Below are 25,704 nucleotides of genomic sequence, written 5' to 3' on the forward strand. Positions count from 1 at the left end.
TCCCAGATTTTAGCCTATCCTGCAACAGTTGTATATTTGTAGCAAATGTTCTCTCAGATGAAAGAGAAGGAAGGCCAAGTGTTTGTCTCAGACTTGGTCCTCTGTTTTCCACGATCACACTTAAATAAGCAGCTTTGTTGACCACAGCAAAAGAAAAAATGAGACGCCCTACATTAATGAATCAAAAAAATGTCAGTATTTTTCCTATATACATGTTATATGTGGTTATATGAATTGTAGGGGTTAAAATGGATAATAACTTTTAAAAGAATGATGAAGTAAATGATTTTTTTTTTCCTCTGTGAAGGATTGGATACTTGGCCACTAAAATTCTCCACCTGCCTCAGAGATGGGAGAGGAAGATAAAGCCAAGCCAGGCAGCCTTGGCTTTATTATGCCTAATATACAAATATAAACATATTTTATACACATAATATACAAAGATAAAGGATTTTTTATTAGTTTTCAACTGCAAAAATATAGTTATAACACCTACTTCAAAGATATATATCATAAAACCTATTTTAAAGACAAGTATTGTTAAGAGAGAAAACAATTTCTAAATTTCTTAAGCTCCCACAAACAAATTAAGAATGAGGCCTGAAAGAATTGAAAGTTCAGTGTACTGTAAACTAGCGGAATATAGACCTCAGGAGATGATGCATAAAAAGTCCCTACTACCCTGCAATGAGAGAAAGTTGACTTGGATTCTGTGAAGAATGGAAACAGAAGGGGGAGAGGGAAGTGCTCAGGTAGACACCTTCATGACATTTTGACCTTTTGGGAGCTGAAACCCTGGATGCGAAGATAAACATTAGGTAGGCTGAGTAGAATCCCTGAAGCAGAAATGTTTCCACCCTACTTTCTGATTGGGCCTCTGTTGGCAGAATGTTCCCCTCATCCACATGGAAAGGGCTTCTTCCAAATGAAACACAGTTACACATGGTGGCCAGTCAGAATCTGAGGTAGCACTCTGAGCCTTCACTGGCTCTCCTGTAGGAAAGGAGCGATACTGAACGTCTCACATGCCTTTGGGGATGCTGAAGTGACCTCAGTTGAGGGCCAGTATTTACCCAGTGGGCTTTATAGTCAAAGATACTTACTTGTCACTTGTGCTCAGTCGTTCAGTTGTATCTGACTCTGAGACCCCATGGACTGTAGTCTGCCAGGCTCCTCTGTTTATGAGATTTTTCAGGCAAGAATACTGGAGTGGGTTGCCATTCTCTTCTCTAGGGGATCTTCCCGACCCAGGGATTGAACCCGTGTCTCCTGTGTTGGCAGGTGGATTCATTACCACTGAGCCACCTGGGAAGCCCTAGTCAGAGATAAGATGACCCTAACTCAGAGAGCCAACTGTTTACACCATGTTTAGATGGAAGATGTGGCTGTACTCAGAAGTGGTTGCAGCCCTACCATGAGTTGAGGTGGAATTTAATCAACTCTGAAGGATTCCTGAGCCTTGTTGGAGCAAGAAGATGAGTCAGGCATTTACCAACCGCACTCTAAAGCAGCACTCTATTATAACCAGTAGAGCAGCTGTGCATGCGTGCCTGCTCAGTCGCTTCAGTCAGTCATGTCCGACTCTTTGTGACCCTATGGACTGTAGCCCACTGGGCTCCTCTGTCCATGGGATTTCCCGGGCAAGAATACTGGAGTGGGTTGCCATGCCCTCCTTCAGGGGATCTTCCTGACCCAGAGATCGAACCTGCATCTCCTGCATTGCAGGCAGATTCTTTACCCACTGAGCCACCTGGGAAGCCCCCCTAGAGCAACTACCAAGAAAATAACTTTAGAAAAGCTAAAATTCAACAGAAGAATTACCATGATATAATAAAACACATTTAAAACAGAAGTTTAAAGAAGTGAAGAAGAAAAAGAAAGACAAAAAAAGCTATGGGGCATAGAGAAAAGAAGCAGCAGAGTGCTGTTGCTGTGAAGTCGCTTCAGTCGTGTCCGAATCTGTGTCACCACCAGGCTCCACCGTCCCTGGGATTCTCCAGGCAAGAATGCTGGAGTGGCAGGCATGAGTTCAGATTATTTGGCAACCCCAGGTTTTGTTCAAAATGAGGTACAAAAGAGACAATGGAGTGGGGAACAGGGGTAGCAGAGACCGTAGACAACCAGAAAGTGAGGACTGTACTGCAGTTCCCTTTAGATGGCGTCTGCACTTGCCATTTTTCCACAGCTTCTATGACTTAATTGCATTCACTTTCTGATTTTGTTACCTGACTGACAATGAGGTGTTTTTCCTCCATCCCAGAGGAGTCAGTATCTCTTCCTGATACCCTGGGTTCTCCCTGCATAGATGCATATCCAGTAGGGGCTCTCAAATCTTCCCAGAAATTATGCTTAGATTATATTTAAATCATTTGCAGTTAAATCATATTTAAGTATTTTAATCATGCATAATTTATGTAAAATTAAAGCATTTAATTCTCTCTCTTACAGGGGTAGGGATTGGGTGATTTAAATCTGGAAAGGATCCATTTAAATTTTTATGTAAAGTTAGAGAAATGTAAAATATTTTATTGACATTTAGAGATAGTGTGGTTTTATGTATTATTTGTAACTCCAGTTTGTAAGTGAGGAAACCAAGGCACAGAGAGTTCTTGTACTCTGTACAAAGTCATGTTGTTATCCAAGCTTCTTCCAGGGGGAATATTTTCACGTTTACAAAAAAGGAAGAGAAACCAGGATGTCACACAAAGCTTTAAAAATGTCATGGAAAAAATTTTTTTCTACATCTCATAAAGATGAAAGAGACTTGTGGTTTTTTTTTTCATCTTCGACTGGCCTAGATGTCTTCCATGTTTCACTGGAGAACTGGAGGGATTTCAGCTGGAGAAGCTTTGGAGCAGCTGCTAAAATAATTACTCAATCGTATATTTCATTTTTAAAAAACTGAGAAAAGTTGTTTCTCAATTTCGAGAGGCCTTAGTTCCAAACACAGACAACAAGTTGGTTGCGCTAGGTGTTCTGGTCTTACTCACATCCCAGAGTTCCAGGCGCCCAGGGGAGTGTTCACATATTTTTGTACAATACAACCTAAGGAATCATCAAATCTTACCCTCTCATCTTTACTGCCATCCTAGACTAGAATCCTCAGTCATTCAAGGCAGAATGGTTTAGGACTAAGGACGACACATTGATTGCCCACCTTTACGCTAACTGGAGAAGTTTTGTTACAGTTTTATGTCTCTTGACCTTATTGTACTTCGGGCGTGTGGAGTGTTCACATATTTTTGTACAGTACAACCTGAGGAATCATCATATTTTATCCTCTCATCCTTACTGCCATCCTAGATTAGAGTCTTCATTCAAGGCAGAACGGTTTAGGACTAAGGATGACATATTGCTTGTTCACTTTTACACTAACTGGAGGCGTTTTGTTGCAGTTTTATGTCTCTTGACCTATTGCACTTTGGTGTGTGAGGCTATCCCTGATATCATGTTGAATATAAACGAGATAGAGGCAAGACTTGTCTATTGCTCAGTTTGTGGCTAAACAACATGAGTGGCCTGCTCAATCCAGTTTTATTCTGATTTTAGAGTTTCAATTGGATTTTTTATAGTTACCCATAAAAGTCCCAGTTGGCATTAGGCGAGGCCTGAGCATAAGGCAAAGGCCACATCCTGGTGGCCTGTGTGCCAGGCCCACCCTGCAGATGTGTTTTTACATTTTGTTTGGCCTTGAAAGTGGTTTAAAGAAATTGTTTTTCTGAATTTCATAGACAAAATTTTGCAATCTGGAGAATTCACATAAACATCTAAATTTCCTGTTTCTCCTGAAAACTGACTATCTGGCCACAGTGGGCACACTAGCCTGCTGAGTAAATGTCACCACCTTTGACAGGGCACAAAACTCACATTCGGGGGCTGCCTCGCTCTTTTATGTTCCTGCTGGTCCTGGATGTTTGAGTCCATGACCATGCAGTCCCCTCCACCAATGAGCCTAGTCTTTAAAATGATTTGTTGACTTGGGATGCAGACAATACACCTACTTCATTTGTTTTCCCAAGGTCAAAGCCACTGGGGATGTTTCTGTTGTGGTGCTTTTAGACGATCTGAGACTCATTTGACCAGTCTCCGTGGAGTAAATCTTTGACCTTGAATCTGACTTTTGGGAACAGTCAAAGGAAAATTTAGAGCCAAGTTTTTGGGGTGAAAAATATGTGTGACCATGTAATAGTGAAACCTGTTTCTCTTGGGTGGTTTGGTTTGTAAGCTGACTCAAAGGTAATTAAGGGAAAAAAAGAGCTCAATCATGCTTTGAGGCCTTTACTTCTTCCAGATGTCCATTACCCTTTCCACTGAGCTGTCATAATATCCTATGTGTGTCTCTATTATGCATCTATGATTTGGGTTTTAGTTTTTTGTTTACTGCCCTCTCCTCTTGGATCAGACTGGGAGCCACCTGGGAAAGATATACTTTTGTTCATCTTTGATCTTGTTGGAGGCCATCGGCACTGTTGAAACCCAAGAGACTGAACTGAAGGATTCATTACTGAATGAATGAATGAATCAAAGGACCTAAATGGAAAGCGTCCCAAGATAATTATTTTAAAGGGGACAACAAACACTTTATACCGTAGGCATCCATTCTTATTTAAAAATATATTTACATATATTCCTGAAATCAAAATGCATTGAAAAATTAATTGATATTGGATTGTATGACTTTCCTTGTTTACTAACGTCAGCTCCGGTATTGAAAGTCACTGTTTTCCACTTGACAAGCAAAACTCACTTGTCTGCACACTTGTTGTTTCCCTAACTGATGAGCAAGGAAGTGTAAAAGCTGTAGAATCAAAGGTGAATAAAAATCCACCAAGAATTATAGCCTACTGCTCGTGTCCTAGTTTGAAACAAAGTATCAAAGTATTTCAGATGTTAAATTTTTTGGTAGCAGCAGCAACCTCAGGATAGCGCAGCGCCGACACTTTGAAGCTTTCGATGTAGAAAGTCACTAATAAATATTTCACAAGAGCAGCAGCCCCACCCCCAATACCGAAAATCCCAGAAAATTAAATCTCTTATATGTTGTTGCATTTGTAAAATCAGGTGTTTTAAGGTTGGCTAGTCCTGAGCAGCGTTAAGTATTCAAGGAATTCTTGAGTGTTTCTACGTAGAAGTGTCGCTTCCCACCCCCAGCGCTGTACCCGATAGCCTCTCTGCTTGTCCATCCAGAAACACAGAGGTCCGTCCCGACTCCACTCTCCCGCCTTTGAGAAGCCGCACAGGCTGGCCGCATCCTCCCGGTCCACCCGCTCTATTTTGGGGCCCCATGATCTCATGCCCTCTGCAGACCACACGCTGCAATTCCAGACCAGCCCGCGCAGCGAGGCCACGCAAGGCGATTCCTGCAAGTGTTCGGACGCTGCCTGAGGCGCAAGGTAGGCAAGGCTTGCAGGGGGAGGTTAAAGACACGCCCACGTAAAGGACCCAAAATAACCGACACGCTGAGTACCCGAAATCAGACAGGAAGCCAAATAATCCGGGGCGTTGAGTTGCTTTCCCCTCACTCGCAGCGCTGGGCGGGCGCCCAGCCAAGGGTCTGGCGGCGAGGGGCGGGCGCGGCGGCGGGCGGGATGGGGCGGGGCCGGCGCGGAGCCTATTAAAGGCGCGGCGGGGCGGCGGGACCCGAGCGCCCGGGGCCACGATGGAGCGGGACAGTAGCGCTGAGGGCGGGCGCGGCCCCCGAGAGGGCCTGGCGGGGAACGGCCGAGACCCGGTTCCGGGCCGCGCAGCCGAAGCGTCCGGGGAGCCGCAGGCGGCTGCGTCGCTGCTGGCCCCCATGGACCTGGGGGAGGAGCCGCTGGAGAAGGCGGCGCGCGCCCGCCCGGCCAAGGACCCTAACACCTATAAAGTGCTCTCGCTGGTAGGTCCCCGCTGGCCCAGCGCGCGGGAGGGCGGGGAGGGCGGGGAGGGCGGCCCCCGCTCCTGCGCTGCGACCGTGCGGTCAGCACCCGGGGCCCGGAGAGAGACAGTTGTGTGCCGCTCTTCGTCCCCTTTTGTCTCTCCTCTGCGGGTTTTTATCCGTGCTCATCACCACCGAGCCTTCTCTTCCTCTCGGGGAAATAGCTCACTCTCGCTGGTAGTAATGATGCTCCGAAGGAACCTGTTTATGAAACCAGGCTGTTAAATCGTGATCTTTGGAAATCCCACCGCTTTGCCCCAGAGAGTACAAGGTCGTTCATGGGGAAAGATGACCAACCTGAAAGTTGTTGGTTTTAGGATGATCGACAAGGTTAGGGTTAGGGTTTTTTTTTTTTTTTTTTTTTTAATTTAAAAATTTAATTTAATTTTCTACTTCTTTGGGAATATCCTTTCCTTGTATTAACCGATTCCACTTGAAAGATGTAACAGAGCTCTTTAAGTTGTATCAGGAACTTTAGAAAGTACGTACTTTTTCTCTTGGCTCTGCTTAGGAATTTCTTTGCAGCTGTTCAGAAACCCCATCAATATTCATGTTACGTGAATGTGAAGAAGTGTTTATGATTCGTCGTGCATTCTTCCAACCACGTTTTTTGTTGTTGCAAAAGTACCCACTCGTCCTCTGCCACTTTGCTGGTACAGTTGCAGGATCCACAATCAATTTCAGGAAATGTGGGGGTGGTTTTCCCTTCTACATCTATGGCAGGAAGTACTGGACCCAGAATTCTGGGTTCTTGCTTTCATGGCCTTTATTAATTGCTGGGGCCTTCTATAACTTTCCCCAAACCTCAGTTTCTTCAGTGTTAAAATGAGGACATCATCTCCATGTGCATCACGTAGGGTTATTGTGAGGGTCAGGTGGAACAATATATGTGGGGAAGTAAATTTGAAAACTACAAGGAGATGTAGTCATTTTATTGTATTATGTGGAAGTGACATTTCCACGTAGTGTGCCTTAAACTATATTGTCATTTAACGTTTTATGATTGGACAATGCAGTGTGGAGGACATCTTTTCTGATATTTGAAATCTTTCCTTTCATAAATTTTCCTTTTTCACCGTGTTTTGAGTGTCATGGAGATGATACAGTGCTTTGAGGAACCAACTTTCCTAAAGAGATGGTGTCATATAATTAGTACCTAAAAATAAGCCTAAGATTCAAAGACTAAGTGTCCCAAACCACATAATGTTTGTATCTCAAGATATATTTTGCATCATATCTCACTATTTAAGAACACCTGATGCTTACAAGAACTTAGTCTTTTGAGTCACCATTTTTGTTTTTGTCAAAGGGAAACCTTAGCTTTTGCAACACTGTTACTTAATATTTTTCAGTTTGGCTCAGGCATTCAATAATTGTACATTGAATCTGTATGTAACTCCCATGTGAAATCACTTCTAAGTGCCTATCTGCAGTCTTAAAAGTTTGCTAAATTTTCCAGTTGCTAAATTCAGTTTTAGAATCTTTCCTATTCATTTACCTATAAATCCACAGTAGGTATCAGCAGAGATCTACCTTTGGAACATGAATTTCAGTGTTTGACACCTGCAATCAGCTGGTCAAACAGCATTTGGTTTTACTCTGTTGATACAACTCTGGGCTTTGACATGGAAATTTCTTTAATATTGCTACAAGTAGGACAATCATGAGAATTTTTAACACCATTAGGTGGGGTCTTTTGTTGTAACACGTGTTGAATTGAAAAGAATTCTTACTTCATGCCTTTTGATGAAATACAATGGGCCATTAATATATACCCAAACTCACTGATGTGTTTTGAAACTCTTAATTAATGGTTTCAGGTGAAAATGAAACCCTGGTGGCTCAGTGGTAAAGAATCCACCTGCCAGTGCAGGAGACGGGTGTTTAATTCCTGGGTTGGGAGGATCCCCTGGAGGAGGGCATATGGCAACCCACTCCAGTATTCTTGCCTAGGAAATCCCACAGACAGAAGAGCCTGGAGGGCTGCAGTCCATAGGGTCGCAAAGAGTCAGACACGGCTGAAGTGACTTGGCACACACGCATGCACGCATCCATTCTTTCCCTTCCCTACTTCCATATCCTTCTTCCTCTAGACTTTCCCAAATGATGCACTTCTAAAGGGAAAAGTCTCCAAAAGGAGCTTGACAGTTGTCACCAAAGAGCTCTGGGGCATGTCTTCTAGAGAGAAGCTGCAATTATATCAAGTGGAACATCTGCACACTTTTCATAAAGCTAAGAAATGGGTTGACTAATTGCATCTGAGGTTGGGATTACGAGAGCCCAACCAGTGAAGGGGTCTTCGGTTTTCATCTAGCAGGATTAACATAAGAGTTACCTTCCGGAGAGATAAGCTGGGTCCACAGGACTGTCACATTCTTTCTGAAAGTGCTTCAGATACACTTAAATGCTGGAGGGAAGAGGGAGTGAATGCAGAAGGCACAGTCCTGACCTGTCTTGGCTTCTCCCCATATGATCCCTAGGCAGACCACAGGCTCTGCTCTGGAGACGCTGGCCCTGGTCTGTGGATGTCCTCATGCCTAGGCACTGAGCCAGGCTGTGGGAAACTCCAGGAGGTCAAACAAATATATGCTTCAGTAGATATGTTAGATCTGAATGCTTTTCCAGGTTCCACATTAAGTTCTGAACTGAAATGTCCGCTTCCACTAAGGTTGTTCCTGGACATTAATTTAAAATAGCTTTCCTGTTCCCTGGCAGGGTTTTCAACCACATTGCAATACACTTCTCTATTCTTCAGTTAGCTCTTCCACAGCATCATTTTGTGTTTGTGACCTTTTGCTGTCCTTATGAATACATATACCTGTGTGTGTTCGTAGGTGGCCTTGTGTGTGGGTGGTGGTGAATGAAGACAACTTTCACCTTTTGATGAAAGAGTTCTTTGTAAGTGGCAGAAGTTTCCCTTGTTTATCAGAAATTTGAGTGTGAAAGTTATTAATTCTGTTAGCTTCTCTCTCCCTTCTTGTAACACATCATCTTATTTCCAGACTACCACCTGGAGAAGAGCTCTGCTGTTAATCCAACTTAAAATTGACATTGCTTTTTGGTTTGTAAAATTTTATGTCTGCCCAGCCATAGTTGAGCATTTTATTTCAAAAATGACCAGCACATCTTAGGGTCTAGAAATGTCTCCTGTTTTCCCTTTATGGTGTTTTGTTTCACGTCTTCTAATAAAATGTACTCAAGGTTTCTAGGAACTCAGCAAGACTGTTGTGTTTACTGCTGGGCCTACGGTACCTCACTGTCAGTGTCAGCTTCTGGTTGAATGAATGCAGTATGTTTTTACTTAGACTGAGTAACACTTTGACTTGGAAGAGGGTAAGCTAGGAAGGCTGAACACACAACTATGTACTCATATAGTCAACTGAAAGTCAGGAATCCAAATATAAATGCACTGATTGGGCTTCCTGGTGGCTCAGATGGTAAACAGTCTGCCTGCAATACAGGAGACCTGGGTTTGATCTCTGGGTTGGAAACATCCCCTGGAGAAGGAAATAACTACCCACTCCAGTATTCTTGCCTAGAGAATCTCATGGACAGAGGAGCCTGGCGAGCTGCCGTCTATGGGGTTACAAAGAGTCGGACACGACTGAGTGACTTCTGCTGCTAAGTCGCTTCAGTCGTGTCTAACTCTGTGCACACCAGGCTCCCCTGTCCCTGGGATCCTCCAGGCAAGAACACTGGGGTGGGTTGCCATTTCCTTCTCCAATGTATGAAAGTGAAAAGTGAAAGTGAAGTTGCTCAGTCGTGTCCTACTCTTAGCAACCCCGTGGACTTCAGCCTACCAGGCTCCTCCGTCAATGGGATTTTCCAAGCACGAGTACTGGAGTGGGTTGCCATTGCCTTCTCCAGACTGAGTGACTAAGCATGCAGTAAGCACGCAATAGAGATGACACTTGTATCAGTTTCAGGGATAGGATCAAAATGGGAATGTCATTATTTAGCACATCGCAAGATGGAAGAGGCAGTGAATGAACCACAAACAAAAGTTCCCAACTAAAGTCAGCATACCTAAGAGGCCAGAGGGCCTTCATGATAACTTGGATTCAGAATCAAGGTCTAGCCACTGGCCATGCCCTGAGAAAGAAACAGCCCAGGTATGGTGCTCCCGCAGGCACAAGTAAGGTCATCCTTCAGGTACAAATGAATCTCCTTTGCTTATGCCGAGGCCTCTTCTGTGACTTTGCTGTCACATCCCAAATTCCATTTTTGTGTGGTTCTTTTAGGGATCTGTTATCTTCAGCATTGCTTTATATGACTTCCTTTCCTTCTGATTTGAGTCAGATTCTAGTCTTACTCTCTCTCACCATTTATATTTCAGCTGTTTCTACTTCATGTGTCCTCTTAGGAATACACAGGTGCCCTTTCAACCTTTTTGTGTTTTTCCAATATATTCCCTCTACTTTTTTGTTACCTCTAGGCTCTCAGTTTTGCCATCTCCTGCCACATCACATCCTAATCATGACTCTGAAGAGAATCTCTGGAACTATATTGATAGACCTCATGCATTTTGTATAATAAAGAACTGGGGACCAGTAACCTTTTTAGAATATTTATAGATTTTTTTTTATCAGCTTCTTATCTTCCTCCAGGTAATTCTTTTTTTCCCCTCAGATTTAAGTATTAAAGGCAAATGAAAGTAGTTTTAAATTCAGTTTTGTTTTTGAGTCTGATAAATTTCATTGCAAACTATCTGTGTCACTGATAAGACGTAGAAAATGTATTTCATCTATATAATGGACATTTTAGAGAAGCCAAAGAACTTACTCATGATTCACAGCTTTTTGGAGTGGAGGGAAGGGGGAAAGCCACTTCAACTTTCAAACAACTTAGGAACAAAAACCTTTTGAAATGCAACTTGTAATTAGAGATCTGCCTGTGGTTAAGATAAACATGCCTCCATCAACCATGAACTATACCCCAAACAACAAAAAATAAACAAGAAACCTTTTAGCAACTGAGACCAAGCAGAACATAGATTACCCTTGTTAGTCTAAGCTCTGTGCAACAAGAACTGATATTCAGAAGGCTGACCCAATATGAAAACCCTTTGACATCAAACAAGAGGTAAGTTATGTATTTACCAAGGAAAGAAAGCATCAGTTTAGTTCAATGGCTCAGTTGGATCTGACTCTTTGCAAACCAATGGACTGCAGCACCCCAGTCCTCCCTGTCCATCACCAACTCCTGGGGTTTATTCAAACTCATGTCCATTGAGTCGGTGATGCCATCCAGCTATCGCATCCTCTGTCGTCCCCTTATCCACCCACCTTCAATCTTTCCCAGCATTAGGGTCTTTTCCAATGAGTCAGTTCTTCGCATGAGGTGGCCAAAGTACTGGAGTTTCAGCTTCAACATTAGTCCTTCCAATGAATTTCAGGACTGATTTCCTTTAGGATGGACTGGTTGGATCTCCTTGGAGTGCAAGGGACTCTCAGTTGTCTTCTGGAACACCACAGCTCAAAAGCATCCATTCTTTGTAATCAGCTTTCTTTATACTCCAACTCTCACATCCATATATGACTACTGGAAAAACCATAGCTTTCTCTAGATGGATCTTTGTTGGCAAAGTAATATCTCTGCTTTTTAATATGCTGTCTAGGTTGGTCATAACTTTTCTTCCAAGGAGTAAGCATCTTTTAATTTCATAGCTGCAGTCACCATCTGCAGTGATTTTGGAGTCCAAAAAAGTAAAGTCTGTCACTGTTTCCACTGTTTCCCCATCTATTTGCCATGAAGTGATGGGACCGGATGCCATGATCTTAGTTTTCTGAATGTTGAGTTTTAAGCCAACTTTTTTACTCTTCTCTTTTACTTTCATCAAGAAGCTATTTAATTCTTCTTCTTTTTCTACCATAAGGGTGGTGTCATCTGCATATCTGAGGTTATTGATGTTTCCCCTGGCAATCTTGATTCCAGCTTGTGCTTCTTCCAGCCCAATGTTTCTCTTTATGTACTCTGCGTTTAAGTTAAAAAAGCAGGGTGACAATATACAGCCTTGACCTACTCCTTTTCCTATTTGGAAGCTGTCTGTTGTTCCATGTCCAGTTACAACTTGCTTCCTGACCTACATATAGGTTTCTCAAGAGGCAGGTCAGGTGATCTGGTATTCCCATCTCTTTCAGAATTTTCCACTCTTTATTGTAATCCACACAGTCAAAGGCTTTGGCATAGTCGATAAAGCAGAAATAGATGTTTTTCTGGAACTCTCTTGCTTTTTAGATGATCCAACAGATGTTGGCAATTTGATCTCTGGTTCCTCTGTCTTTTCTAAATCTAGCTTGAACATTGGGATGTTCACAGTTCATGTACTACTGAAGCCTGGCTTGGAGAATTTTGAGCATTACTTTACCAGTGTGTGAGTGCAATTGTGTGGTATTTAGAGCATTCTTTGACATTGCCTTTCTTTGGGACTGGAATGAAAACTGACCTTTTCCAGTCCTGTGGCCACTGCTAAGTTTTCCAATTTGCTGGCATGTTGAGTGCAGCACTTTCACAGCATCATCTTTTAGGATTTGAAAGAGCTCAACTGGAATTCTATCACCTCCACTAGCTTTGTTCATAGTGATGCTTTCTAAGGCCCATTTGACTTCACATTCCAGGATATCTGGCTCTAGGTGAGTGTATCTTGGTTGTGAAGATCTTTTTTGTACAGTTCTTCTGTGTATTCTTGGCACCTCTTCTTAATATCTTCTGCTTCTGTTAGGTCCATACTATTTCTGTCCTTTATTGTGCCCATCTTTGCATGAAATGTTCCCTTGGTATCTCTAAGTTTCTTGAAGAGATCCCTAGTCTTTCACATTCTATTGTTTTCCTCTATTTCTTTGCATTGATCACTGAGGAAGGCTTTCTTATTTCTCCTTGCTTTTCTTTGGAACTCTACATTCAAATGGATATATCTTTCCTTTTCTCCTTTGCCTTTCGCTTCTCTTCTTCTCACAGCTATTTGCAAGCCCTCCTCAGACAGCCATTTTTCTTTTTTGCCTTTCTTTTTCTTGGGGATGGTCTTGATCCCTGTCTCCTGTACAATGTCATGAACCTCCGTCCATAGTTCTTCAGGCACTCTGCCTATCAGATCTAATCCCTTGAATCTATTTCTCACTTCCAGTGGATAATCATAAGGGATTTGATTTAGGTCATACCTAAATGGTCTAGTGGTTTTCCTTATTTTCTTCAATTTAAGTCTGAATTTGGCAATAACAAGTTCATGATCTGAGCCACAGTCAGCTCCCGGTCTTGTTTTTGCTGACTGTATAGAGCTTTTCCATCTTTTTATAATAATATATTTAAAAAAGCTTTTCAAAAGAATGACCAGAATGTTCTGATAAATTTTAACTAGAACATTCTGTTTCCTGGGTATTTTAGTTATTTCAGATTCTGTGACAAGAATTAAGATAGCACCAATAGTACTTTTCCTTTTATCCTCCCGCTTTGGGAATAATGTTTGGTAGAAGAGTAGGTGGTAGAAGTTCAGACGATTATGTTCACATAGAACCCTGCACTTTCAGAAGCATTTTCTTGTTTCTTTTTAATTGACCCTTGTCATATCAGCCACTCTGAAATAGGAAAGTATGGTTAGAGATAAGGAAACTGAGGCTCCCAGAAGTGAATGAATTCTTCATTAGGGTGCATAGGTACCAGCCGGGAGGTGTTAGGACCTTAGACTCCTGGGCTCCAATCCCAGACATTGTGATTTAGAAGATATGAAATTGTTGTGGAGTGAAGGCTTTTGTCTCATCCAAATTCATATGTTGAAGTGCCCACCCAGCCATGTGTGTTTATGGAAGTGGGGCCTTTCAGAGGGAATTAGATTTTTATGAGGTCATGAGGATTAAACTCTGATGATGGGATTAGTGGCCTTGTTAAAAGGGAGAGAGAAAGAGGAGATCTGAGCAAACATGCCCATCCATAGAGGAAAGACTGTGTGAAGACACAGTGAGAAGACAACCATCTGCAAGCCAGGAAAATAGCCCCACCAGGAAACTAATCTATCAGCTCCTTAATCTTGGACTTCTGGTGCTGAAGAATTGATGCTTTTGAACTGTGGTGTTGGAGAAGAGTCTTGAGAGTCCCTTGGACTGCAAGGAGATCCAACCAGTCCATTCTGAAGGAGATCAGCCCTGGGATTTCTTTGGAAGGAATGATGCCAAAGCTGAAACTCCAGTACTTTGGCAACCTCATGCGAAGAGTTGACTCATTGGAAAAGACTCTGATGCTGGGAGGGATTGGGGGCAGGAAGAGAAGGGGACGGCAGAGGATGAGATGGCTGGATGGCATCACTGACTCGATGGATGTGAGTCTGGGTGAACTCCGGGAGTTGGTGATGGACAGGGAGGCTTGGCGTGCTGCGATTCATGGGGTTGCAAAGAGTCCGACACGACTAAGTGACTGAACTGAACTGAACTGAGCCTCTACAGCTGTGAGAAGTGCATTTCTGTTACTTAAGGCACCCAACCTGTGGCACTTTGTTTTAGCAATTTGAGCAGATTAAGATAGGAAGGGACCCAAGAAATCTTTTAGATAAGTACCTCAAGTTATTCAGATGTAGTTGGTTCATTTACTCCACTTATAGAAACAGTGGGTTACCTTTATAGGCAAAAGTCACATCATTTGTGAGTAGAGGACTATGATAACTGAAAGGACGTTTAACCACAGATTTTTATGCTGGACTAATGACACACCCCCTCTCCCCCATTCATTTTCCTTTTATCAGTGGGAAGTCAATAATCATGTTATTGTGAGCTTCCAATGTATACCAATTTTGGGGAAAGTGACTTTCCTCTTCTTAATTTGAATTTCCTTCTTAATACATCTTTAGATGTGCTAGAACAGGGAAGTAGAGTCATGGTAGTCATTTTGGAGTGAGTGAATTTTCGCTGGCTTATCTCATTTGTGGGTCAGTCATTTTCTCATCGTTTCTTAGGACTTGACATAGATTTAGGCACCCCACTCCAGCACTCTTGCCTGGAAAATCCCATGGATGGAGGAGCCTGGTGGGCTGCAGTCCATGGGGTCACTAAGAGTCGGACAAGACTCAGCAACTTCACTTTCGCTTTTCACTTTCATGCATTGGAGAAGGAAATGGCAACCCACTCCAGTGTTCTTGCCTGGAGAATCCCAGGGACGGGGGAGCCTCATGGACTGCTGTCTATGGGGTCGCACAGAGTGAGACACGACTGAAGCGATTTAGCAGCAGTAGCAGCAGGCTCAGTATGGAGTAAGACCGCTGTGGTTTGAGTCCTAAAGATCATTCTATCTTGGTTTTCAGGAAGTAGTCCTGAGAAAGTAGCTTGTTCTCAGAGCTGGTATCTTCCTTTGATACACTTTTTGGCATTAATAAGCATCTGGAGCCTTTTGTCTCTCTGAAAACAGAGGGAGAGCTGAAAAACTCAACAGCTTTGTAAATGATGCTGTGATACAATAAAATAAATTTAACCATCATTATGAGATTTTTTTTTCCCAAATTGTTTCATATTACTCCAGATTACCTGTAAGTGATTTTTGATAAAATTTCAAGGCAAAAGGCAACACAGGTAGAACAGTTTCAGCCAAAATATTTCAAGCAGCAGTTCTCAAAGTGTGGTCTATAGATCTCTGATGGGCCCCTGAGAGTCTTTCAGAGGGACTGTGTGTCTAAACCATTTGAACAATGATGGACATTTTTTGGGCTTCCCTGGTGGCTCAAATGGTAAAGAATCTGCCTGCGATATGGGAGACCTGGGTTTGATCCCTGGGTCGGGAAGATCCCCTGGAGGAGGGCTTGGCCACCCAAGTACTCTTGCCTGGAGAATTCCCATGGACAGAGGAGCCTGGCAGGCTACAGTCTGTGGGGTTGCAGAGAGTCGGACACAACTGAGCGACTAAGTACAGACATTATTTGCCTTTGCACTGTGCTGCCGTTTACACCGCGTGAAAACTGCTTGCACCTCAGTGGGAATGGGGGCAGTGGCACCAATTGTACATGTCCTCCTGCATTTGCAACTAAAACCAGAAAAGCCAGTTTCATATAATGAAGCCGTAAAAATGTCCTCAATAGAGCAGATTTCATTATATCAACCTAAATTATCTGCCTTGTTAGTATTCTGCGTGACACAATTGGAAGTCTGCCGTTAGCATGTCTGCCACAGACTGAAGTATTGTTGTTTCTGGAGGAAAAGCAGTCGTGTTGTTATTTGAGTTGTGAACTGAACCAGCTGCCTTTTTTGACGAGAGGGAAATATCATTTTTATTTGAAAAAGCAACTGACAAACTGGTTATTCAGACTTGGGTATTTGGCCCACATTTTCTCAAAAACGAATAGTGTCAGCTTATCACTTCCAGGGAAACAAGGTACCTGCTACCTGTAATAAAATCCAACCTTTTAGGTAAAAATTGAAAGTTTGGAGAATTTGATTCTGCCATTATAAGTTTGACAGCATCGAAATCCTTAAAGACTTTTCTGATGAAACCGATGGAGATAGTAAGGGATATGACTTTTTTCATAGACTATAATGATATGTGTCAATGTTTGGAAGAATACATAACTCAGTGGACCAATATTTTCCAAGGGACCAATGGATGATTTACAAAAATATGTATGGGTATAAGTTCTAATCAAAGTACAAGATAGAATAATGGGTTTTAATGTAACAATTAATATTGTTTCAAGTTTGATGTTGCATTTTTCCTTTAAGAAATTACAGCCCATCAATAGATGAACAGATACAGAAATTGTGGTACGTATGTAAAATGGAATATTACTCAGCTATAAAAAAAGAACATATTTGAGTCAGTCCTAATGAGGTAGATCAACCTAGAGCCTATTATACAGAGTGTAGTAAGTCAGAGGGAGAAAGACAATTATTGTATATTAATACATGCATGTGGACTCTAGAATCTAGAAAGATGGTACTAATGAACCTGTTTGTAGGGCAGTAGTGGAGACGCAAACATGGAGAATAGACTGTGGACACAGTGGGGGTAGGAGTGGGTGAGATGAATTGAGAGAATAGCATGGAAATATACATTGCCATATGTAAAATAGATAGGAGGTGGGGATTTGTTGTGTGACACAGGGAGCTCAACTCAGTGCTCTGTGACAGCCTAGATGGGAAAGGGATTCAAGAGGGAGGGGACATATGTATGCCTGTGGCTGATTCATGTTGATGTGTGGCAGAAACAAACACAATATTGTAAAGCAATTATCCTCCAATAAAAACAAATATATTCAAAAACAAGAAATTACAGCCCATAAAATTTTGGTGTCATTTTAAAGAAGGATGTGCACAATTATCTGAGAAGGCTTTTTAGGGTCCTCAGTAATTTGTAAGAATATAAAGTGATTCTGAGATCAAAAGTTTTGAGAATATTTACTTTAAGGAAAGGTGTATACATGTTCAGTACTATTTTGAGAACGGAAATTAAGACATATAAAAAGAATAATCAGCTATTTACAATAATTTTATCTTTAGGTAAGGTCCTTTATTGATTTCAAAATATTGATACTTTTTCATCTACTACCTGGTTTGGTCCAAACCACAGCTCTGTCATATCTTCATGTTAGAGATGAAAAAGATCATACTTAGAGAAAGTTGGGGAGCTTTCCAAGATCACAAAACTAATAATTCTGTTAATCTCATTGCTGTAGCTTATTGACAAATGAAGTTAGACAAAATTGGATTTAAAGTATTGTTATTAGCTGTTTGAAGGTATGGAAATAACTTAAATTTCCTGAATATCAGCTTCCATAATCATTAGGTAGACATCATAAAACTCTGTTAGGTGTTAGGAGAATTAAGTTAGATACAGTTTACAAAGTGGCACATAGTGTGACTTGAATAAATAGTCATTTTTCATGTTATTATTGAAAGCTGCAGTATTACTAATTTTTTTTTTCTTACTCAGAAGATACTTACATCTTTGCAAGTATGGTCTGCAGACTAGCATATCAGAGTCATCTCCTTGGAACTTGTACAAAATGCAGAATTTTAGGGCCCACCCTAGACCTACCATACTAGAATCTGCATTTTCACAACCTCCAGGGGTCTCTCTGCACATTGAAGTTTGAGGGGCTGAACTCCATAGGTATACCAACCTGAATTTCTTTAGCTGGGGGTTCCAATCAACCCTTGTCCTGCCATTGACTTCACACATAATGTTCTGATTAAAAAACAACTAAATGTTCTTTAATGACCTCAACTGTGTTGGCATTGGGTGGAAGTGGTGCTGCTGCTGGTGACATTTGTCCCTTTCCTTTTTTGAAGTTAAGAGGCACATTGATTAAAGTTGCCCCATTCCCTGTCATGTGTACAGAACATTGCATGCAGTCTCTTACTCTCCTTCCTGTGTGTGTTTTCCCTCTCCTAAGAGTCTACCTCTGCTCCTATTGGTTTCTTTAATTGTGTTTCCTTACTGTACCCTGCGCTTGTCCTTTAATTGTTCTTTAATTCTCTAAGCTACCAGTCTTCTGGCCTTGCTGTGATCTGATAACATGCCCATGTTCTTTCCAGTTCAGCCCTTTATCTATCAGAATATCAAGTAGATTTCACTTTACATTGCTCCATCAATAGAATTCTTCAATTCAAAGTTTCCACTGCAGTGCCTTCTCAACAATCCACAATATACTTGACACAATACCAAAACAAAGGAATCTTAGATCAGGGCTTTTTCAGGTGGTGTTGAATCAGGTTCAACATTCTTGGCACAGAGTTTATTCCATAATACTTCATCTTTCAAACACATATGCTGTTTATAAAGTGCCACCCAACACCATTTAGATTAGAATCTTTTGGAGACCAGGAGAAACAGGTGAATGAAGTATATTCAGGTGGGAAGGTGGAAAGGGTGTGGATTAAGAGCATTGTAAATAGACTATGTTGATCTTATCTGTTTTTGGATTAACTAGAGAAGTAAGTACAGAACAACTCTGCTTGTACGGTATTTATTTAAATACCTTACTGATCAGCTCATAGGAAGTAAATGTGAAGAATGTTGACAGAGGAAAGTGTAATTATGCCTGTGTCATTTTGGGGAAACTTTCAAAGAAAAAGAGAACATTGATTTTTCTGGGAAGACAGTCAAAGATCTTGAGAGACAGCCGTCATGTAAAGAGTCCTAGACTCGGAGTCATGAGAATAATTTGCTGTGTGACCTTTGAGCAGTTGTTTTGCCTCTCTGACCATAGCCTGAGTGTTTTGGATTAGGTGGGTTTCTTCTAGGTTTAAAAATCTTAGTATGGACAGCTTATAATATTTTCCTTTTGTTATAAGGATCCTACATATTGCAGAAAGTTCATAAAGTACAAAAAAGTATAAAGGAGAAAATAAAAATTGTGTATGTGCTATTATCTGGTGTTAATGTTTTGTTCCCTCAGAACTTTTCTGTGTGTGTATTATTTTTTTTAAACAAAAATGGAATCATGCTGCTGCATATACTCTTCTATATGTGTTTTAAGCTTGTATTTCCCTTATGAGATTTTCCTATTGCTAGACAGCTTTTTACTGCACCTTTCATGAATGGAATTTTGAGAATTTTATCAACTTTAGTTCATGGGGTAATCTTTGAAAGCATCTCTGCTCATACCTCAGACATAATCATTCTGCAAGAATTTAAATATTTTTTAGGACACAGTTTTTTCTTTTTAATGAATTTATTTAGTTGGAGGCTAATTACTTTACAATATTGTAGTGGTTTTTTTTTGCCATACATTGACATAAATCAACCATGGGTGTACATGTGTCACCCATCCTGAATTTCCCTCCCACCTCCCTCCCCATGCCCTCCCTCTGGGTTGTCCCAGTGTGCTGGCTTTGAGTGCCCTGTTTCATGCATCGAACTTGGACTGGTGATCTATTTCACATATGGTAATATACATGTTTCAATGCTATTCTCTCAAATCATCCCACCCTTGCCTTCTCCCACAGAGTCCAAAAGTCTGTTCTTTATATCTGTGTCTCTTTTGCTGTCTCGCATATAGGGTCATTGTTACCATCTTTCTAAATTCCATATATATGCATTAATATACTGTATTGGTGTTTTTCTTTCTGACTTACTTCACTCTGTATAATAGGCTCCAGTTTCATCCACCTAATTAGAACTGATACAAATGCATTCTTTTTAATACCTGAGTAATATTCCATTGTGTATATGTACCACAACTTTCTTATCCTTTCCTCTGCCAATGGACATCTAGGTAGCTATTATAAACAGTGCTGCAGTGAACACTGGGGTACACGAGGACACGGTTTTTGTTTAATTCATCCCTCAACTCCATCTCCATTGTCTTTGTTTCTTCTTATGGTTTGATTATTAGTTTTCTGAAAATAATGCCTTCTTTGAACTGTATCTCCACTCTGAATTTCCCAGGTACTGCCACAGCACATGTGGGAAAATGTGTGCTCCTAAATGCAGTGGTCTTTTTAGCCTTATTTTTCATTACTCCAGTAACAGTGTTACCACTCGAGGGGTTAGCACTTATACCTTCATGGATTCAGAGCAGTCCTGTACAGACCTGGGACAAATGTATGTAGCCATTTATCAGTCAATATTTGTCGAGCATGCAGATCAGACTCATCACATGGTATGTGTTTGTTGAATTCCTGCATGACTTGACTGAGTTTACTCTTTGTCTGACCCTAGGTTAAGCCCTTTATCTCTTTACTTGGTGTAGTTGTGTAAGGCAGGAGGGAGCAAATGTGTTGGCTGGTGAGTGAGCCTAGTCTGGGACTCACATCTCAAGGGACTCTGTCTCATATCTTATTAGGGGATTGCACATCTTATAGGCATAACTTGGATTTAGGGATTCAAAGGGTTCAGGTTATTTTTCAGCTTCTGCTCTGGTGGTATTTTACCAATTTTAAAGAATCATAGAGGGCCTCAAGATGCCTATCTCATAAATGTCCAGCTCTGTTGCAAAACAAAAAACAAAACAAAACCCAGAAACCTACATTACAGCTCAGACTTGTACTGCTCTCCAGATGCACTTTGTAGAGATCATTTCTGTTTTTCACCCCAGCAGTGGCCTTTCACCTGCTTTTTCCTCATCCAACACCAGGCACCCCCTGGAATCCAGCTCATCTTCCCAAAGGAAACACTCCTTTACTGCTCTTTGGCCTGTGTCCCTTGTCCCTGAATGACTCAATTTCAGAGGACCATAGAGCTTAGTGGTTAAGGCCCAGACTGCTGGAGTTGAATCGTTTCTCTGTCCATAACTGCTGTGTATCCGTGGGCATAGGGCTTCCCAGATGGCGCTAGTGGTAAAGAATCTGCCTGCTAGTTCAAGAGACATAAGAAACACGGGTTCAATCTCTGGGTTGGGAAGATCCCCTGGAGGAGGAAATGGCAACCCACTCCAGTATTCTTGCCTGCAGAATCCCATGGTTAGAGGAGCCTGGCAGGCTACAGTCCATAGGGTTGCAAAGAGTCAGACATGATTGAAAGGACTTAGCATCCTTGGGCACAGTCCCTTAATTTCTCTGTACTTTAGTCACCTCACCTGTAAATTGGAAATAGTAATTGTACTTACCTTGCAGATTTGTTTTGAGGATTAAGTGAATTAACCTATGTAAACTAGTTAGAAAAGTGCCTGAAAGATAGTAGATGCTAGATTAGGGGTTATTATTATTATGATGATAGCTAATAACTTATTCAACAAATAATTAGAGTTCCTATTGTGTGAGCAATAATGGTTAAGAGGCTAGGAGCTAATTGGTAGTGAGGAGAGAGGAGGGACTTACTTCTTGTTCTCAGGGTCCATCCCTGTAGGACTGGATGTTTATGAAAGAATCCTCCGGGATTGTTTCTCACTGCACCTATGACTGGTGCTGCCTAGAATATGCAGGCCTGTGAGAAGAGATAGTCAGAGAGGTGTAAGAAGGTTTCCAGGAAGAAGTGATGGGCAAACAGCAAAGGGTTCTGAGAGGCAGCGGCAGCATGTACAAAGGGCCTGGGGTAACAAGGATGTGGTGTGACGCAGAATCAGGAGCTGACCAGGTTGCTGGTGGACAGAGAGATATGTGGTGGGTAATCAGGGGCCAGGTCCAGGCAGGGCCTTGCAAACCATCTCAGGGCTTTGGAGTTTTGCTTTTAAGAGCAATTGGGAATCACCAAAATGTTTTTTTCTGTTTGGTTTTGTTTCTATTTTTGCTCATAGTAACAAAGTCTCATTTATGTTTTGGAAAGGTCATTTTAGCTTTAGTGGCAGGAACAAATTAAAGAGAGTATGTTGCGTGTAGAAAGAGCACTATCTTCTTTTTTTACTTGGCTATTTCAGAACTATTTACTTTCTCTTTCCTACTGGATTTTTAAGTTTTACATGTGGCTATGCAAGTTAAAATTTGCACAAATTAAAGATAAATAGCGTAAAAAATAATTCAGTCCCTCATCACACTGGCCACTTTTCAAGTGCTAGCAGTGATGTGCGGGTACCACCCTGAAGGTCAGCACAGACAAAGGGAACACTTTATCATCTTAAAAAATTGTATTGCATAATGTTGACGATTATAATATCATAGGGTTTTTTTTTTTTCCCCACTTTTATGGTCTTTTCCCAGGAAGTAATAATGAAAATGTACATAGAACAAATGTTCTTTGCTGAAGAAATATTTGTTAGAACAAAATTAATTGCTTAAGAGGGGTAAGTTGTGAATGTTCTTACAAGTATAATTTTAAGATTCCTTATCCAATGAATGCATGTAATTGAGTTGACTTAAGCCAGGATATACATATTAAAAGGTGACCTTTCTGAAATTATGGTTGCCTCCTAAATTATAAACCCATGTATCCATTACCAGATTTTAAGTTCTGTCTTTAGTTTGTCACTGTAATTGCCATTGAGTGTAATTGTGATAGAGTGTTATGATTGAGTACCACTGGGTCTTTACAGAAAGTGAGGGGTCATTTTTATGCTCCCTGTTAACCCCATTCTCTGTCCTCAGGAGGAATGACCAAAAATCTTCTGGAAGTTATCTTTTTGTTATCTATTTCCACTGCTCATTTTTCAAGAATAAATCCAGGGAATGCTAGTCATTCCAAAAAATAGTTCTGAAAAAAACTAGAAATAAATCACATAAACTGAACATGATGTTCTGTCTGCTTTATTTTGTTTCTTCATCTCTGACCCACCACCTGAATTGGCAGGTACCTGCCTAGGCGATGGCACCCCACTCCAGTACTCTTGCCTGGAAAACCCCATGGATGGAGGAGCCTGGTGGGCTGCTGTCCACGGGGTCTCGAAGAGTCGGACATGACTGAGCGACTTCACTTTCACTTTCATACATTGGAGAAGGAATGGCAACCCACTCCAGTGTTCTTGCCTGGAGAATCCCAGGCACGGGGGAGCCTGGTGGGCTGCCGTTTATGGGGTCGTGCAGAGTCGGACACGACTGAAGCGATTTAGCAGCAGCAGCAGCACAGCACTTTACCTCTTAGTCCATCCTCTGTCTAAGGGTGGGAGGGGCTGTCCTGTACTATTAATAAGCTAGTTTATTCTCTTTTCTGTCTCATGAACTTAACAACACTAAAATCACTTAATACTACTTTTATTTAGTGAGTTATGTCTTTCTTGATTGTAAGTTCTAAAGAAACAAATCATTTTCAGGATTATTTTGACAATGCTTTTTTCCCCCCTGCCTCCTTGAATCCAGCTGAAGCAAGATCTAATTAAAATATGTTCTGCATCTAGGAAACTGAGAATTAAAAACAAGTGAACTCTCAAAATGGGAAGTTCTTTGCCTGTATTAAATGTAACTTCATTTATGCCTTGGGGTGTGTGTATGTGTGTATCCGATGTCTAATTATTTGCTATGCAGCTAGGGTCCAATTAGAACAATAAAATCCATACCTGGTAATTGAGTCTAGAGAATTTAGTATAAGAAACCAGTTACAGAGGTATTGGAAGAGCTGAAAGTCAAATGTTGAAAGAGCTGAAAGCTGAGTGGGATGGTGTGGCAATGAGGCAACCCACGGAAGAGTAACAGAAGGAAGCTTATACTACCTTGAAGGCAGGAAAGACAAAGGGAAAAGCTGTTGAAACATGGAGCTGGCAGCCAGGAGAGAAGCTGGAACCCTGGAGAGATGAAGCCTCTGCCGAGTGGTCCTGTCTGAGGCAAGGAGAACAGGGAAGATGTATTCTGACTGTATTTCCAACCATCCCCTCTCCCCCGCACCCCACATCTTCTGTCGGTTTCCCTGGTGTGATGCTGGAGTCAGGGAGCCCAGGTAATATAATTAGTTAAGAGGTCTTTTCTCTGAGGTAGAAGCACAGGAAAAAGGAGGGTCGGAGTTTGGGTTTCTCAGGAAACAGAGATGGAGGCTTGCACACCAGGGATTTCATCGGGTTTGCTCTTGAGATCAGCTCCTGGGAAAGGGAAGGGACTGTGGGAAGGTGAGGTGAGCTGTGATGCGGTCTCTCCATGGAGGCAGTTCTTTCTGGCCTGAACCCTTAGAGCCATTGAAGAGGGAGCAGTCTTTCCTGAGGGAGGGGTGTGGCCTTGGGTAAATGCTCTCTTTAGCTGAGACAGTTCTTGTCCGGTGGTACCCCCAGCACCCAGAGGAGTAATTCCTTCTTATTTGAAGGGAAATCCAGGCAGCTTATCACAGTCTCCGCTACTGACAGGGGGCAGATATGAAACCATGTTTGCACATTGTTTATTTTTTAAAATCATATGGTACTGAAATGTATGAAGTGGAAGTACAGCTTTCTCACTTAACAATATCATATATTGTTTAAATATTTCCATGTCCCAACCTATCACTCTATTAAAAAAATACATACTTTAACGATTTATTGATAAAATAAGAAATGCTTATCAAATAGTATTACATGTGAAAAGAAAACTATATATAAAGTGACTTTTCAATTGAAAAAATTATAGAATAATTTCTCAAGTATGTAAATATATACATTTGTGTGTGTATATATATAATATATGCATATATATAAATGCATGTGTAAAAATGCACGTATATATATATATATACGTGCATTTTTTAAAAAGTAAAGGAAAATAGACCAATGTTTTTAAGTAGTGGAAAAGTTGTAGTGGAATAATATGGATTCTTGCCTATTTATTTTTTCAATAAACTTTTTATTTTTAGTATAGTTTTGGATTTACTTAAAAGTTGCAAAGCTAGTACAGAGTTTTCACATGTCACACACCAGTTTCTCTGTCTTTAGCATCTTATACTAGTATAGTGCATTTGTCACAACTACTGAACTAATGTGGATGCGACCTTATTAACTACAGTACAGACTTTGTTCATATTTCCTTAGTTTTTTTGTGATGTCCTTGTTTGTCGTTCCGGTGTCCCATCCAGGAATACCAGGTTATATTTTGATGTTATGTCTAGTTAGGTTCCTTTTGGCTAGGTTTCTTAGACATTCTCAGACTTTCTTTGTTTTTGATGACCTGGACAGTTTCAAGGAGAACTGGTCATGTATTTTGTGGAATGTCTGATGTTTTTCTCATGATGAGATTGGGATTATGTGCTTTTGGGAGGCAGACCACAGAGGTGAAGTGTCATGCTGAACACATCATATCAAGATTCTATGCTATTAATATGACTTCATCATTAATGATGTTAACTTTAATTACCTGACTGAGGTAGTGTTTATGAGAGTTTTCCACCTCAAAAATACTCTTGTGTCTTTCCATTCTTTACTCTTTGGAAGGAAGTCACTATGTCCAGCCCACACTTAAAAAGTAGAGAGTTAGATTTTACTCTCAGGGTGGAGTATCTGCATAAATTGTTTGGAATTCTTCTGTACTGGAGATTTGTTTATTCTTCCCCACATA

General features: G+C 41.2%; 1 protein-coding gene across 1 annotated transcript in view; it reads left to right on the plus strand.

Annotated features, from left to right (window-relative positions):
* Positions 1 to 5,648: 5,648 nt before the first annotated feature.
* Positions 5,649 to 25,704, plus strand: part of ENPP1 (ectonucleotide pyrophosphatase/phosphodiesterase 1) — an 80,900-nt gene continuing 60,844 nt past the window's right edge. Inside the window, exon 1 of the mRNA XM_055535652.1 lies at positions 5,649 to 5,878. Within this exon, the coding sequence (XP_055391627.1) occupies positions 5,660 to 5,878 (219 nt within the window). The 5' untranslated portion in view covers positions 5,649 to 5,659. The remainder of the gene's footprint in view (positions 5,879 to 25,704) is intronic.

This window comes from Bubalus kerabau, chromosome 9, assembly GCF_029407905.1.
Source record: "Bubalus kerabau isolate K-KA32 ecotype Philippines breed swamp buffalo chromosome 9, PCC_UOA_SB_1v2, whole genome shotgun sequence".
Lineage (NCBI taxonomy): Eukaryota > Metazoa > Chordata > Mammalia > Artiodactyla > Bovidae > Bubalus > Bubalus kerabau.